General features: G+C 37.5%; 1 protein-coding gene across 1 annotated transcript in view; it reads left to right on the forward strand.

Moving 5' to 3' along the window:
* LOC111270052 (uncharacterized) overlaps nucleotides 1-10,798 on the forward strand; it is a 39,187-nt gene extending 28,389 nt beyond the window's left edge. Inside the window, exons 4-9 of the mRNA XM_022850077.2 lie at nucleotides 3,129-3,413; nucleotides 3,857-4,008; nucleotides 6,379-6,484; nucleotides 7,610-7,810; nucleotides 8,000-8,230; nucleotides 8,868-10,798. Of these exons, the coding sequence (XP_022705812.1) occupies nucleotides 3,129-3,413; nucleotides 3,857-4,008; nucleotides 6,379-6,484; nucleotides 7,610-7,810; nucleotides 8,000-8,230; nucleotides 8,868-9,419 (1,527 nt within the window). The 3' untranslated portion in view covers nucleotides 9,420-10,798. The remainder of the gene's footprint in view (nucleotides 1-3,128; nucleotides 3,414-3,856; nucleotides 4,009-6,378; nucleotides 6,485-7,609; nucleotides 7,811-7,999; nucleotides 8,231-8,867) is intronic.
* Nucleotides 10,799-18,757: the final 7,959 nt, after the last annotated feature.

Raw genomic sequence — 18,757 nt, forward strand, 5'->3', positions numbered from 1 at the left:
TATTTTCTGTTGTTATCATTGTTATTCTTATTAAGTGAACAGATTTTTCTATTAATATCTCTCAATCAAGCTCAAAAAAGCAGCTTCATGCGTATACTGTGTTAAGAAGTGATTGTAAATATTACGAGCATGAACAGTAAATACTTTTGTGGGATGAAATCTCCGAATTTTAGTAGAGAACATCTCGAGCTATCAATCGTACCTCACTACACTTTAAACTTCTTATCTCTTACAACTTTTCAACTTTTACCTTTTTTTTTTTTACCTATCGTGTACGACTGTCAGCATTGTTGCATGAACAGGTCTCAGCCTGGACATTTTAGGAAAAGTATGAATATAAAATGTTCCAGATCTTGATAAGATTCTAGATTAAAACACCGTCTGATCTCCGTTTGAGGTTAGAAACGATCTAAGAGAGCACGCTTAATGAAAAATATTTCACTTGGGGCTGCCAGAAATCACCACAGGAGCTCACTGCGGCCGTAGTCGGGTTCTAGTCGAGGAATAGTTCTAAGGGCACTTCGACGAAAGGTACCGTCGTATTGAAGGCAAACACAGGTTCATATGTAAGCAATACATATCAAGTGAACAAATTACTCTAGGTAGATAAACTGCTAAATTTATACGAACGGTTTCTACCTAACGTAACGAGCACAAGCAATGCCCTTATCGTGGTATTCCGTCCATAGCAACAATGGCGACTGCAGAACGTTTAATACCGCAATTGTCTACGTTTAAGAGTAGCTCCCAAACTAACGTCAATTTGCAGATACTCAATGTGCAATGACGTTAGCTCAGGTTTTCGAGTATCGTTAGACGGGTTAGCCAAAACGATAGTAACATCTTCAGTGACCGCATACAGACGAAAACTTGAAAGCTAATAATTACTTAGCTTGACCACTCAATTTTCTCTTCTGGCTCCATCTTGACAAACATTTTTTCATAGGATTCCCATAAGCTTTACCAATTTACCGCCAACTTATTCTTCGCAATGAGTCTCTGTCTGCTATCGCTACGAAATATCAAAATTTCGAGATAGAACATTCACCCTGTAGTCGTTAAACAAAACAAGAGACCGTCGTACCCTGTAATATGCGATGGCGTACCTGGAACTCAATGTAACAGTAGCAAAAAACGTAGTCAAAGTCAAAATTGTTGCTTCTTGCAATCTGTATTAGCATATGTACTTTTGTTTTCTTTTCTATAGTCCGCCGGAAGAATAAGCCTAGCTATAAGCTAAGTTGTGCTGAAGCTAATGCAATCTGCACACGCATATCTCAGTGTTTTCCTTTTGTGTTGTCAACATTGAGAAAAATATTTTCGAAAACTAGGCTTACCGATTTCGATCAACCAGGTTCGATTTTCAAAGCCGATTCAGGACAGCACCAATCAGGTAGGATCAGAAAAATCTCATACATCAGGCTTTGGTGAACTTTTCGAGAAATTAAGAATTAAGCCAGTTTTTTAGGATTTGCCTAGGGCCCAAGAAAGACACCTGACGACCCTGAGAGGATTTATTGAAGATTATTGAAGCAAACTGTGTCGTGGATACACTGAATGTATTACTCGATCCGAGGGGACTCAAGGCAAGCATAGCAACCAATCGGATCCTTTTTTTTTATATGAGACATCGCGACATCGAGTTCTGATTTTCGTCTAATAGACAGTATTGAAGTTTATTCCCTTTACAAAGTAGCCACAATATAGGTTTTAGTTTACACGACAGTCTCCCTAATAAATCGTAGTGTCAAATATATTATTTTAAAATGCGACGCTTGATCAAGCTATTTTGGTAGGACCCTACAGGTATGACACTGATTGTTCTCATGACCAACCTACACGCACAATGAGACTGGAGAAAACGTAGCTGCTAACTTTTCGAAATGATCAAAGATGCAAAGTAACTTACGCGTAAAGTTTTCGTATCTCTTGGATCTCGATAGGTTAGACATATTAGCGAGACGTTAAATCGCAAAATGTGATATCTAACATCATTTTTCATCTCTAGATGTAGCCAATAATAATAATAATAACAATATGATGTGAACTACATAGTAAATAATACACCTATAAACTTTATTAAAATTGAACTACCGGAAGTCAGTAAAAAGTTGCGTCAGAAGTGCGATATTTAGAAGGAAGACTTTAAGGAAGATATACCGAAATGTTTATCAAATCAGAATAGATGCTACTTTATCAGTCAATTACACTCCAACACGATAACTGGGATAGTCGTGTTTAAATTTAAAGGAAAAGAACGCATAAATGCAGTTACAGCTCGATATGATAGGTTTACTTTTGCTATGAGTTCTTCGCAGCTCAAAAGACCGGTTTAAAAAAATGCTTATCTATGCATCTGCATTATTGCAGAAGAACCCGCTCTAGAATATTCTTCGAAGCGTTGCCCGCTATCATACAGAGATAACTAGCAAATGAGACCCAGAGTGTCAAAATGGCAGTTTTTCGCACAAGCATGACGATCTGGTTGTCCTGAAAGAAGTCTGCCCGATCCAGCAACCACGACGCTTATTTCAGTCCTTAATTGTAAATATGTAAAGCCTGAAGGAAGTGTGTTAAGGCGAAGAATGATTCTCGTGTAGTAGCGGTTTAGATTTGTTTCTCCTATCGTAAGCCTTAGGGCACCGTTGCTGTGAAACAAGATCGAACGCTTGTTTTTACTGAACCTGCGATACCAATGAAGTTTTGAAGTCGATGGAAAAGCTTCTTTCTTCCCTGTCCTGTTGCTTTCGATACAATGTTGTCTGTCGAGCCAAGCCTGTGCATAAAAATTGCTGTTTACAGGTAGCCCTTTGGCTTAAAATTCCTCTTAACTCCCTGAATTGTGTTTCTGATGTATATATAAGCATGTACATAGTGTAGCTTGAATTGCAAAAATCATTCTTGGCACCTGATACATAAACACTTCAATTCCTAACGGTTGCTTTGTGAATTTCATTTTGAACAGACTTAAGATAGTCTAATGGGAACGTGTTAAGCCAATCTTTTGCCATAACTCAGAGAAATGCATCATCTTATTAATTTAGTGCTCCCTTTACAGATAGAACTGCATTTTATAACACAACAAATTTATCACTATTAGTAGATAAGGTATACCGTCATATTTGCAGGTCATCGATAAACACTATGATTTCGGAAAACGATTACCTCTAGTGGTGGATTCCTGCCCTCGCAAGGAGTTTCTGTGGATTGAATGTGATTTGCCGGGTACAGGAGGCAAAGAAAAGGACAAATATGAACAACCATTAATGTTACCTCTGGTGAAACCTGTAATGTACCCTTTACGCCCAAATAACTTTGGAAAGAAGCCGGTGCACGTGTTAATTGTTGGGTTGGACTCGGTGTCAAGACTCAACGCCCATCGGCAATTTCCCAAAACCTTGAAATTTTTGCAGGTGAAAAATATATAAATTCCCACTTACTCAACAATGTCTATACTTCTTCTACAGAAATAGTATATACAGCGTAACAACAAATGTATCAGTATATAACCAAACGTCAAGCACCGGTTCCTAATTGCGATAGGTCCAATGTGTATTTGCAAATTTTCACTGGTTGGAAGATAAACCGAACTTAGTGAATGTTACAAATGTCAAATGATGGACTAGATTAATGACAAGAAGCCCAATTTTACAAGACAAGAATCCAAATTTAATCTCCTCAATCGATTCTTAAACCACTAAAGCATGCCCAACTCCTGTTTGTGACTATCTTAGATATGATACATTAGTTGTAAGGGACAGCTAAATATAATTCATACCCATTATGACTTCGATATAGACTATGAAAATAAGAATCCGTTCGCAATGTAACGAAATTATATAAATTATGGTAACAGGCAAAAAAGAACATTGTGGAGTTATATGGTTACAACAAAATTGGACTTAACTCGGCTCCTAACCAAATTCCTCTCCTAACTGGAATCCAGTACTATCCTGCTCCTGGTTTACGCAGTCGCATCGACAACACATATTTCGATAACGTCACAAGGTATTAGTGCTTTGTAAATTATTGACGTTTTTTTTTTATACAGCACACAATTGTATTGATTTACGATCTGAGTACTGGCGACAAATCATTAAAAGTCAAAAGATAAAAATGCAGTTGTCCGCTTTCTGTAGATTGAAATACCGGCAACCAACAACAAGGTAGACAGTGGTATGATCTATCCAAATATATATATATATGTATCCGATACATAGAAAAATTAAACTTTTATATAACGTTTATTTATTATTAGTTCTATAACTTGTATTATAACGTTAATGTTTTTTACACTAATGCTTACAAGGGGTATTAGTACGAGAGTCGAAAATCAGACGACACGATAGGTCCGTTAATCGAAAACAATTTACACAAGCTTGTGTGATCCACGATCTGACCTATTCGGAAGTCTCTATTCCCATAGAGATGCATGGATTCTAGGTACATGCTTGCCTTATAATAATTATAAATTTTAAGATAGCTCAGTTTGCAGTTTCGGGTTAAAAGTTAACGCACATAGCCCAAAACCTATCTTAAACATCTTATTCTTCAGAAAAATGACACTTTTTTGACTACGGTGGAATTCCCTCCGAAGTAGTTATCTGTTTTACTGGTTACCTGTGTCTTGTGTCGTTCATTCTTAAGACCGTGTTGCACGGTTCCGAACAGTGATAACAGGACGTTGTACAACATTCGGGTTCTTCCCCGGGCTTAAAAGAAATTACAGGGTCAAAGATCCCATTAGAATTTCCAGCTAACTGCAACTGTATGAAGCTAAATACTGCAGAACCTTTTCGCTCTCTGAAGTTTCTATGTTCCGTTACTTTTCAGTGACTCACTTAAATGAATCGAGTAAATGAAACGATTTTAATCATTGATTACGTTTAAAAAGTTGTTGCACAGCAGTCCCTTCAGGGCCACCAATTCTATAAGTTGACCATGTTGAAACTTAGCAACCGGAATTCAACTATTATGTCGATCATTAAAGCTATGCTCACTTTATCTACAGTATTCATTGGTGTAGAAATTACTTCTATTCTGCCGATATTGACACGATCATGCGTGATGCAGGTAGTGCTGATACATAGTTATTTGGTTTCCTAAAAGGAAGCATTCCTAAAAAACCAATTGAATATGGAGACGATGCTTTTTGAAACGGGGATTTTCGACAATACTAACTATCCTAAAGTTTTGAATTCGTTTTGTTCATATATTTGCACAATAAAATAAACTGTCTAAAAAATATTAATTATACATTGCTCTTGGTTTGCAGAACACGCTGAGAAACCTATGCCTCGGTTAAAAAAAAAAAGGAAAAAATTAGAAAAATTTTTTTAATGTCAAGATTCTTCGTAGAACAGCTCGCTTATATTGTACTATTACAAAGTTCAGATTGATAGGATTTCAGCCAAATACATAACAAGCTAAAGTGCAACATCACATTGTTAATATCAGTAGAAAAAATAGGAACATATATATATATTTTTGAAGTTGCATCTATTGTTGAATTGTCTCTTTAGGGTAGAGCGTGCGTATGACTGGTAATGTGGCATGAAACATGGGCTTTGATATGATGAATAATAAGATCTTGAAAATGATCCGTACGAAGTTTATCCGATACTCAGGTTAGCTAGCGGTTCAATATTATTTACTTACCGGAATCAGACTTCATCCAAAATTTTCCCTGCAAAAACGCGTGGGGCCCCACGTTTTCTGCGTATCTCTTACAGCTGCATGATTTTGCCAATACGCGAACGTGGTGAAGAAATTTAATATACTATGAATAGCAATAATAATTTGTTCGTTGTGTGAGAGGCTATATTATAAAAGTGGAGGAATCAGAATTCGTCTGTGTCAATACTGCCGACTCGTAAATTTGCCACTATTGCTCCGACAGCTAAAGATCTATGTGCCTCTCTGGCAACGCACCACCGGTTCGGGTCCGATTGTACCATTATAAGAATATTTAGCAGCCCTTTTTTAAATTTAATTGTTTTTGCCTAGACGATTTTATCCCTATTTGAAAGCAACGCGGTGTTTCGACGAGTTCTCGCTTTTGTTGTTTATCGCGCGGTCTCCCTTCGCCCTACATATGTACCCTGTGTACTAGCACTAGGACCTATGGAAGAACATTAGGTCGTAGTACAATTTGCCTAGTATATACACCGTACACGTACGTTTACTCAGCGTCTATGTAAGACGGTCCGCTTTACCTTATCCACCTTCACGCATTCTCGCCTGGGAAGTATTTGATGACAGCAAGCTCAAATGGGTTAAATTTTTTTCCCTTCAAAAAGTCAATAGTATATAGTTTGGCCAAAGCTAGAACAAGAAAGAGTTCACTATATGATAAATTGTCGCAATGATCCATTGCAGGTTTTTATGGAACGATTATGAAGAGCGAGGCTATCGAACAATGTTCTACGAAGAGCAATGGCATTATGGGCTTTTCGTCTACCCGTCTCTAAAAGGATTTAAACAGGTTTGAAAAAAGCTAGTTTAAGGCTCCTAGAGTCTGCATTTATACACTGAAACGCGCCGATACTCGTTTCGCTAAGCACTGTAAGTACGTAGCGTCATTCGCTTCCAATATATCAACACCTAAAAAATAACACCACCTTGTCGAATGTGCACAATTTTGATATAATTGTTATTGTTATTAGAAGTTGCGATGGTTGAATGCCACTCAGCGGATCGCGTCGAGGTTTCGTTACAAGCTCGAAATATTATGTATACATGGCACGGACTTGATTGCCAGCACATTTTTAGTTCCTTATTTCTATAATCCTTATGTATTATATGAACTTTACTTTTTAAAGAACCTCACAGGATATCATCTAGCGACATTATATCGTAGGGCAGTGTAGGAAAATTGTACGTTCACCGAACGTCTTTATCAATAACTTCGCAGTCGCAGTGACAGACGTAAATACTCGAACCGAAGTTATCCAGCTTCCGACACGAGAAGTTTCCTAACATGTCCCAGTAACGAAAACTCTTTGCAGCTAAGTAACAAAATGGAATCCGACGCCCAACATTTGCACCACTCAGCCGCATAAGGCGCTCGTTCGTACCCAGCGTGAGGATTATCTTGTTTATTCAATAATCCACTGAGGTAGATACACGAGTCTGCAAAGGAAATAATGTCTAGCACAACGCTAGAATCCCGTATTTTGGCCCATGCGAAATTCCATAGAGCGATCTATGAGGGGCCAAATTAGAATTATTTGAACTTATATTTGGTGGCATCAAGAAATACACTATTTGCACCATAAAATCGTAGTTCACTCTATTCATCGATGATAGTTCTAGTTACCGGTCCTCTTGAACTTGCATTATTCAGGGCCAGACATTAAAATGATTCTACGATGCGGCGGTAAGGTTATTGATACAAATAAGCGCTAAATAAGGTTGGTGCCAATCCGATCACCCTGCTGCACGGCCCTATCATAATAATAATAATTATTATTACTATTATTATTACAAATATATCCGGGCTTACTATAACGCAATCGACCCTAATATAGGTAAACTTTAAAATAAGATAAATGTTGAGATCTCTAGGATAATATAACTAATGGGTTGTGGCTAACCGCATGGATTCTAGGTCCCTACAACTTACTGGTCAAGACCAATGATGCAGGCTGTCGACAAGTCGACTTTGAAGGCCAGCGGCTACAGTTGGTGTATTGGACCTGATTTTCCAGCGAAGCATTATCTCGACTATACCTATAATACGATGAAGATTCTCGGCGAGGATCGCCCGTTATTTTCGTACTCATGGCTCAGTGAAACTGCACATGATGATGTAAATTGAAGCCTTCTTTTATATCCTGACGCTAAATTCAAGTTTTCACTAGTGCCCTGTATATTCAAGCTGCAATTTTCGTATAGCCTATGTATTCAATACTTAAGCATACGCATTCAGTTATATATTTAGTTATCGAATAAAACGACTGTATGAGCTTTGACTTTTGTTGTCCGTTTTTAATTTCAGATTAATGGAGGTCATCGTATTGACAAATATTTTGAAGATTTTTTCGCCAAAATGGACCGGGACGGCATTCTAAATAGGACAGCTGTGTTCTTTATTTCGGACCATGGGTTTCGGTTTGGGTCGTTTCGAACGACTACCCAGGGACGCTATGAAGACACATTGCCCTATGGTTTTATATTGTTGCCTGAATCATATTACAATGAAAATCCAAAGGCACTGGCCAACATTAAGGTGAGTTGCTTTCTGACGCGTTTATAGTTTTTTTTTTTTTTTTTTTCTTATAAAAGGTATAGTTAATAACAGATAATTATTCCAAAAAAAAGTAGATTTTTGTCATCGTTAGAATGTTCAGACATATAAACGCTTGAGATTATTGATCGTCTAAAATCACTTTGGATCCGCTTGTCTATGCCACTTCCGGCGGCCCTTTCGAAACTGACATCGTATTCAGTTGATATTTACGCACAATATTCTGCAACTGCTGCTGCTGCTACTAAACAGCAGCATCAGTGTACTTCACGGGTTTGCGCCCAGAATTTTTTTTATATATGCACGATAATTGAGACTTCTCAAAAACCGTATAGTTTTAAATAACCCGACTAGCTCAATTCTGGAAGTCAACAATCTATTACGATCTACTCAAATTCATTTTAATTGCATAGCAACTATAAGGTGAAACAAAAGGACAGACTCTTGTAGCAAAAAAAAAAAAAAAAAAAAAAAAAAACAGAATTTGCATTTCAACATAGCATTAATAATGATCCGATACGTAATGCTTATTGTAATGAGTATTAACTTTTGCCCCTGTGTGCCATTGTCGTCAAACCAACGTCCTGCATCCTAATGGGAATCGATGGGTTCGAACCAGGCAAATTCACGCCGACTAGTAACGGTTTATGATTTGCACGCAACGCTGCTTGAACTAGCCGATATGTGGAGCGAAGGCCGAGTCACACGAACCGCTAATGGATACAGCCTTATCAGCAACGTAATACCTGACGATCGAACCTGTGAACACGCCAATATCGGTTTTCAGTATTGTTCATGCTTTGAGTCTCAGCCTTACGATCGTAAGGGACGGCTCGCAACTTCGTTTGCTCAGTTTGTTCTCGACTCAATCAACCACATCGTAGAAAAGAATAACGCCACATTGAAATGCCATGAATGGACGCTTCGAGACATTGACGACCTCACGAGGTTGTCTGAAGGTGAACTTTGGACCGACATATTCAAGATCTCGCTTAGCACGAAGCCCAGCGCGCAATTTGAGGTGGCGGGGAAGTTTATCCAAAATGCGAATAAAATAGGAGGCGTGGAGTGGAAACTTGTAGCCGACATTGATCGTATAGACTGGTTTAGCTCGCATGCAAAATGTGTTAAAGGTTCCAGCTATGAACGATATTGTTACTGTAGAGAATAGCGTTGAAGCATTACCACTATGGACTGATTGACAGCTACCACGACGCGGGTATTGCCAATGTGCCTTGAACGTGTTCCAACCCGTTATAAAATAGTGAAAATGTATGTAGCAACTTTGTGACAAATTCAACCGTGTTTTTGTGCGGTCATCTTTTCAATAATTGTTCTTATTGCATGAATATACAAGTAACGTAGTTGAGTTAGATATTCTATTCATTTCAAATTCAAAACGTATGGAAAAACACCAAAGCGAACTGGGTACATCGGTGTGAACAGTTATATAGGTACTGCCAGCCATTTGTAGCTCGCATCGACGTCGTGTTGATAGTGATTTCGTTCTTTTTGATAATGAACACAGGCTACAGCTCACTTGTTCAAATTCTCATTTAAAAGACATGCGTAATTTCTTAATCATTATTATTATTGCTATTGAATTTGGAATGGCTAGTAGTAAGTTGAGCTTAAATTTCCGAATAGTCGAAAATTTTTTAAAGTAAAGCGCGCTAACCGTAGATAAATATGACGGCAGTGCTGAGGTGTTTTTTGTGCAGCTATGATGCGACAAAAATGATCAATTCTGGGACCTGTAGCCTAAATATATATGTTGTCTACGTTGGACGGCCGCTCTTCGCTGAATACCTGCGAAAATGAGTAGCTTTTTTTTTCTAGTAATACTATTTTCCTTTAATTTATTGGCACATTTATGTATTGATGGCTTTATCTTTTGAGCTATTGCTAATTAAAAAAAAAAAACTGTTTATGATTATATTTCGCGTTTATACAAATAGGTAAGTCACATGAAAAAAAAGCTCTGATATGAGACGACTGTAATTAAGTTAGTTACGATTTCCATGTACCTGTCTTGCATTTCTGTTATAGATTCCCGCTCGTTTACCAAATCTATTTGATTTTTCAATGTCGTCTTGCTGACGGCATGATAAGACCTGACATCATGGTCCGCGGGTCGGCCAATAACGTCCGTAAAGATAATTAAAGAAATTGTATCATCTTCATTGTTCTTAAAGGAAGCACTATAACTTTTAGGGGAATACTCAATACATGACTTTAAAGTACTTTAGCATCATCTGTTACTAAGTGACAAACAAGGGTGTATCACCTAAAAGCCTACTGTTTTTACATCGGTAGACGAAATGTACAAGGCGACAAATGCGCTCTAAGATAGAAGGGCATGCTTTATAACGTGATTTCGTTTGAATGCAATTCAGGAAGTAATAGGACAGCGAACCCTGTATATAACTAAGTACACCTAGTCAGACTAATAGTAGCCTTTCCGGCAGCAGCTCCTAAGCCTAGCAGTGACTGTTATATATATATACATGCTTAAATTTTTGGACGGTCAATAAATATTACGACTACCAAGTGCATGAGTGCTTCTTTTTCCATCACGGGTTGTTAATAGTCCCCTCATAATATCTTTGCTGTTGAAACTTACATTATAGATTTTGTAGGCAATATCTAAAGTAAAGAACGAGAGATCGATAAATGAACTTAGCTAGCGTAACTGGTGAGAGTATCAAATCGAAAACGATTAGCGAGTATCTAGAGCAAACCTATCGAAAAAACCCACCTGGTATCAAGCATACCAATACCCAACCAATTGGTCCAAATAACAAATCGAAAGGCAAGCAAAGTCTTTCTTGGCCAGCGACTTTTAGAGGTCATCTCTTCATGCACACATATGTAAATCAATCGAACTAATCACACGTGAAACCGGCAGTAATTATTTACAAGTGTGATAAAAACACCGCAATACACAAAAAAATCATCACAAACGAAGTTTTACGTAAATTGAACAATTGACAGTCGCGTTGAATATAACCACATAATTATTTAATAATATACCATATCGAATTATACCATAACCTTCTCACCGTTTAATCTAAAAGCGAAAATTAGTTATTCAACCCGTACTTTTACCTAAATAGACAAACAGGGGAACTACTACGAGTCTAACTACTGGATCTAGTTAGTATGCGTGACCAGAGTCTGTGCGCCAAATAAAACCAGAGGGGCAGAACCTATCTCTAGCGTGACGAAAAACTACTGTCGGCATTTTTGTATTTGTGAACGAGACCATTATTCACCGACCTACCCTAAAATGTGTTACATTTGTATCTAATTTTTTTCTGTATATAATAATAAATCTCTTTTGATTGATTAATTATTTTTTCCCTTCATAAAAAATCGTTCTTTAGAGAACTGCGAAAAACCGGATGAAATATCTGCTAATCGCTATAAATTATTAACCTTTTCAGGGGATCGATGATCTAAGCCATTCTGCTCAGTGGAAACTTTAACTTAGTGGCTCCTCAGATAATGATAAAATCTAAGCAAAAAAGTTCTGAAGAGTTAATATATGACTTGAGACGCATTGTTTTGCTCAGCCAGCGATTATGGGAACCTGGAGATTCTTTTGGGGTACGTAGCCACAACTATTCCGCTCTGCAATTTTGATGCAGCTCAAACAGATGATTGAAATTTAATCACCGAGAAAGTACTCGGATTTGCACCCCAAAAAATGTTTGACTATTTTTAGGTATATAAAGGCGACTGGAAATATCATTTTGAAAGCGATTTTCAATGTGGAATATGGTCACAATTGGTAAAACAGTTACTGAAAAAAAAATTATTTTATTTAAAATCATATTTGCCTTTTTCGCATCGATATTTTACAGTCAAATTAAAAGTGAAGATGACCTGCCTCATCAACATGGCCTAGGCAACTTTGGGATAATTCTCAAAAAATGTTTAGTTTGAACAGAATACTTGCTACCTAAGGCGTATTTTTTTTAATTTTATTATTAATTAGATGTATTTCTGCATGCTTTAAACACATTTTATCTTAACTAGCTGCTATCAAGAGAATCAAAAATCAGAACCACATAATTACTATGCTCAACACCTACATGTTATACAATTCGTTGCGATTTGAAGCAAACTATATTGCAGAAACTTTCTAACTCGTGACACCTTGACTTCGATTTCTTTAAACAAAACTGCACGAATTAGCATTGATAAAGGAAATTTTAGCGCTATTTTCTTTTCGTTTCAATTATTGTCGAAGCTGCGTTCATCTTCTTAATTGTCTACACTTTCACGTTTCGGTGTTGAAATGCCTGAATTTAGACAGTATATATATATATATATATATATATATATCGCGCATGCATAAATATACAACAACTCGCTAGTTTTGTTCGCCGCTCATTTACGGCTAATCCAGCTGATCCCATCGAGGTGGCCAGGGTAGTTTATAGATTACCTATATATTTCCAGGAACTCAACTAGAGCGTGTCGAATAGCGCTTTTTACATATTCACCCCTTTCCGTCTTGTTCATCTAGAATAGGTAGCTTTTCTCACATGCAGACCGGCACTCAAGCTGTAAACACTGTCGTAGCTTTCCATCCCCACAGAACCTAGAAATAGATCTGTACTACAGGTTCCTGACTGTGCCATTTTAGAAGTTGATGGTTACTAAATGACCCCTGTTTGCTAACCAGGTAAAGACACTGCATTCGCGAGCGAAAGATCTGAGGGAACTTTAACCATGCGCAGTGCTGTTCGTGACGAAGACCTAATAACCTTATGAAAGTTACCTCAAGTGTGCGAAATTGAAGTTCAAAAGGAAGTAAAAAGCCAAATCTAAAACGCTCGGAAGGCGTAAGACCAGGTGCACTAACGAAACCAGGGAGGCTTTGAGCTTACTCGAAAAAGAGATCAACCGATACGGCTTTCATCGAAGTGAATTACTACTGCATATCTGTGTATGCTTATTAATTAAAATTTCAAGCGAATGGCAGTGGTTAACATCGTAGAAACTATTCCCAAGCTTCCCGACCAAAAAGCACACAGGCCGGTTTCTTTACAATAAACACCTCAAAGAGACGGTGGTCTTGATGTGGAAAGAATTCTAACGGTTTGAAGAGAATGGCTCTGATTCCAAACAGAAAGAAAGGCCGAAGTGGCCTCCAATCATGAAAAGATTCGTGAAAAAAAAAAGCTGCATTTATGACGTTTCGTCATGCAGTACCGTAGGGCGCTCAGAAACTGGTTTGGAGCGTCGCAATGCACTACCTTTCGGATTAGGTTCTGTAGAATCAACGACAATGGTTCAGAAAATCGTTGCGGATGATATAAAAGGAATGCGATATTATTCGGACCAGCTGCTCTATTCTGTGCTTGTTGACTGCAAAACTGTGTTTCATTATATATCCAAAATAATAATAAACCGTATAGAGCAATAGACAATGACTCACGCAAGGGTACAGCTTTAACTGGTAGCTCGTATTGTTTCTTATCAAAAGTCTACTTACGAGAATAAAGCGAAAATACAACTTTATGATGATTACGTTATACACCGACGATCTAATGAATATGCATAGAAGTCATATATTTCGACTGCAATAGGTGTTACCAACTCTGCACAACGATCACGAGCAAATATTAGCCTGGAAGTTAACGAAGTTTTAGTTATATAAAGCTGTGTAGTTCAGTAGAGAAAGCAAATTATAGGCTGGCGACTGGTTGCGTCTAGAAATAGAAAACGTTGGCATAGCTTGCGTTATTTCTGGAAAGCCTCTCACGTTCTGGAAAGCGTCAGAAGAAAGATTATGACCGTGGTAATCACTAACGAAAAACCAACAAAGCCACCACGACAAGGCAGTGTCGAAAGATTTAATCTTAGAAGTGCAGTAGCTGCCATTTACAGAACTGAGAAAAAGGAAAAATATCTGGAATATGAATGACTAAAAATAACAATTATTTATTGTATACCCAAAAACAGCCACTTCATGTTTGCATCAAAATGCCAGATCACTTGGCGCATTTGTTGGCGGATACCTAGACACCCGTTAAAGGTACCCACGTCCTTTTGGCCAAATGAATGATGAAGGGGTTAAATCCGTCAGTCTTCGAAACAATGGTTGATGATGGCCAGAAGCGTACTAACTAAGAAAATTGCTGCGTTAATGCACTAAGTTCGCAGTTCACAGGTTTCATGAAATCTGCTAAGTGCTGAGTAAGAGTTTTCAAATTTCGTAAAATTGTAGATGTCCTTACATGCGGCTTAGCCAAAACGGATCAGTAAATTCGCTCCGTAAATCAAATATTTAACATTTCAAAGGAAAGTAAAATTTTTAAAGAATTATGCCATTCTTCACTACAATTTCATGAACTGTAAGAGGCTAGTATGATGATTTATATTAAATGAAATTTAGGGTTTTCTTTTTATAATTGACGTTTAACGAAACATATATTGAATTAGCTACCATGTACGCATATTGATATCTTCAACAGAGCATGTTTTCACATACAGTTTGCTAATTACCTCATTGAAAACCAATTTCTTACACTCTGAACAGAAATTATACGGTTAGGTTAAACTCGGACATGTAATTTCAGCTTCTCATATTGTCGCCTGGACGTCCTATATTAAGTATCATTACACCTCTTGACAAGATAGCGTGAATTACTGCAATAGACTCTTATTATATATAATATTATTATATATAAGGGTAGTTCCTGTTGAGTTGCGGGACATGCAAGAGATCACTTTACAACAAGTGTTATACTGGGTACAGCCTCTGTGATCCAATGGGTGTGTTCCAATATGATATGAAATCCAATAGAAATAATATGATTCTATCAACTGGTAGTGAAATCCAGTTGAAACAACACAGACCCCTGCGTAGGTTACTGTGACAATCTGGACAAACGTATCTGAACCGGCGAAAATAAAAAGATAATGAAACGATTCGTCTGAAGTCACTACCACACTTTGCTAATAAATGCTGCAAGTCAGTCAGTCAGTCGAATACAAGAATATTAACAAAGATGATTTGATTCCACCTACATGGATCAAAGGTACCTTTTAAAAATCGGTTGTTGTTCTTTTCTTTTTTCAACGCGCTTTTTATCACGTTAACCAATAAGTGTTCTTCACGCTATATTAACGCAGCTTCACTGCATATATGTGTACGCCATTTTTTAAGAACATATTAAGTAATTTTTTGGTAAGACTCACGAAACAAAGGATAAAAAATTACCCAATTTTTACATTGCTTACACGAATCGAACGCCAGCCAAATCAGGCGCCAGTTGCAACTGTTTGCAGGTCAATATAAAATTCTAGGCATATACAACATCACACGCGTAATGAAATAAGAAAATAAAAGTAGCGTCGTAGCAAAACACAAACTGATAGAAAATCGAAAATAATTGCAAGGCTCCCTATGTCTTTTACGAATGGAATGTTAGACCGTCTTCCAGTATGCGCAGTGTGATTGTGGAACTTACTATGCCAATCCTACCAGGTTCGCCACCTCGTTTATAAAAACTTTCTCGTATACGCGAATCGAAAAACTCCGCGAACCTGTTTTGACTAAGTATATTCCAAAAACGAGCCGCAAAGTAGATACTGAATTTTTGCTATTAAAAAAAATTATTTCTGTAATCATTTTTAGACATAATTGCCCTCAAAGTTTATATATCAATAAATATTTCTTCAGACAGTGTGTCTTAATTAAAAAAAAAAGTAAAAATTAAAGAAAAATTAGTTTACATAATTGCCAAATTCGTTATTCCGGTATGTTATCGTTGAATTTGAGACCTGTCAAAAAAACGGGTCTCTAAGTTTTTTTTTACCCAAGGAGCACTATCACTCTATGATATTGAGTTAGCAGTTCATGGCTATCCGTCTCTGCATTGCCAGAGACGACTTAACTCATCAACTGGGCCTGATAGCTTTGCGACTTGTACCGAGTCGCAGCCTTTATCATAACGGAGAGATTCTAAAACATTTAGAAAATTAAGATTAAGTCATGGAACCATGGCTTGTCTCACTTCTGTTTCCCCTAAGCCTGATTAGGATCCATGTGCAAGTCTAAGCGCGTCTTCTGATGCTTATGGCGAGTTAAAAATATATGAAGGCGACGCCAAGACAAATTGAAGTTATGTATTTCTTTTCCGGTGCACGACTTTCCCACCCCACAAAACCGAGCATGCCTACGCCTGGTGTCGAACCCAACACACCATTCAGGTCACGTATATAGAAACGTAACCATGCATTTTTCTTGGTTCTTAAGAACGATGGAGCTTAAAGTGCTGGGTTCTATTGAAGATCAGCAGAACCAAGCGAATATATAATCATTGATTTCGACGATTGAATTGTAGCAGTTAACTTCCTTTGATCTCAGCCGCGTTGTATAACTTACCATGCGATAAAATCTGCATAAATTCGAACACATCTATTGACAACATAATGTAAATTTTCGCTATAAAGGAGTAGCACAGTGCGCGCAATCTTCGCAACTTCGGTCTGTTCGATATTACATTTTTAATCTGATACGGACATCTAGCTTTTTTCTCCTAGATAAACATGCCTCATTTATAGGTTAAAGAGCGCAGAGTGCAATTTCTAAGTTTTCAGCAGCTTTACATAGCTAGCGTAGACATACTAGATATTGTCGTCAATGATAACCTGAAGTTGATTAATGAACATCGTAAGGAGCACACGTATCAGTTTTGTCCTTTGTAGAGAGTTCGTGATAACGTTTCTAATTAATGAGAGAACTTATTCATTTTTTCATGTACGAGGTCCACAGGAAATGTATCCATCGCAGGTAGGACGGAGTCCGTAGATTGTGTGCTACCTTTCAAACGCGCGGTTCAAATCAGTATATATAATTGACACAGCCTTACCTGGTTTTAACGATGGTAAGAAGCATTTGTCAAGTGAAGCAAACCATCAGAAATCTAAATTTTTATTAGATAAACAAATGTGTGTTGCTCATCAGTTCTAGAGGTTTCTCCGCGTTTCTCATAATTTCCACGTGAAAAATCTTTACAGTTAGCGTTGTTTATCCAATCTCCGTGAGAGGCTTCTGGCCGCTAGTTCATGGGATTTGTCCGGTTTTCACCCTTTGTAAATACAAAAATGTTGTTTCTGATAAGTCTATATCATTAATTAAACTTAACGTCGGGAAGACATACCGCTATCGATTTTACTTTGAACCGGTGGCTCCCTTGTGTCCTCGAAAAGCTCACAAGAAGCTTGCGTTTTCAGTCTCTTTAGATAGTAACTCCAGATTTGAAGATACATATTTCAGTTTGATGTCTTTAAACCCATTCAGACTGTTTCAGCCTTCCAACTGTGGATCCAAAAATCGCGGTTATATGACAAGGGACGGCGATAATCATTTGCCCCAGGAGACGTCTTTAGAGTCAATCAGCTCTGTTAAATTAAAATTACAGCTGTTAGAGCCTTTGCAGTTGCAGTGTCCTATTTCTGTGTGAAATCGCTACATTTGCTGTGAAATATTCTTCGCCAGACGTTGTCTTCTTTGACTGTCATTTACGCTAGTGAATGTATTCTCATCCATTTTTTTTTATAAGGATTTAATTACCCGTTTCTAACCCATAGCGACGAGAGATTAAATATCTAAACTATAGTCCGTTTTGGAGAAGTCCAGTTTCTCTTAGTCTTTGTTAGTTTATTTATCCGTGTCTTATTATTAAATAGTGCATAGTGATCTGAGCTTATGGGGTTTTATTCCGCCTAGTAACCAGAGCGCCGAATCAAACTTGTTAGTGCTCACCTGAGTAATTTATTGCTACCAGTTTACATTGCATGTGAGAGACAGTTTCGTCCTCAGAATTTTAGAGATCCTTTTCAAACAATGCTTAGTAGGCTTTTTTAATATTTTTTGCAGGTGCATGTGCTTATAGTTGGAGTAATCTGTTCATCGTGAAGCTGAACAGCACATGGCTATTGTTAGTATTGTCGAATTTTTTTAACTAGCTAATTAACTTGACATCCAGCGCAAAAGTTGACTTTCTTATTGCAGCAATTAGCGAATTAGAATTAGATAAGCGAAAATAGTGCAAGCCGACATCCAGTGATACATTTTGTGCTGTTATAGGCTACAATAGGTAAACGATAAACTGATTCGTCTTTCTTAAAAATTCAAAAGTGTATGGTTGAAATTTTGTGTTCTTATATATGGTAGATTCTATAAAAGTGGTCTAGTTCGGGGGTATAATAAAACTCCTGCTGTAGCGCCCCTTACATAAGGGACTACTTCTGCAACAAGGTGATTTACTGGTATATACCTGGTGGAGATGGTCTAAATCTAAGCGATTTAAGCCAACGATAAGAAAACGTTTGGCTCTACTTTTGTTTGATTTTAGCACTTTACAATTAATTCAGTAATTACAAAGGTTCTTTTTTGTATGGTAGTTATCCTCCTTTTAGGGATGCTGTTCAGATCGAAGTCTACCCTGTATATACATTACCAAGACTGTAATATAAGGGCCAGTG

Source organism: Varroa jacobsoni, unplaced genomic scaffold, assembly GCF_002532875.2.
Source record: "Varroa jacobsoni isolate VJ856 unplaced genomic scaffold, vjacob_1.0 scaffold_155, whole genome shotgun sequence".
In the NCBI taxonomy this organism is placed as follows: domain Eukaryota; kingdom Metazoa; phylum Arthropoda; class Arachnida; order Mesostigmata; family Varroidae; genus Varroa; species Varroa jacobsoni.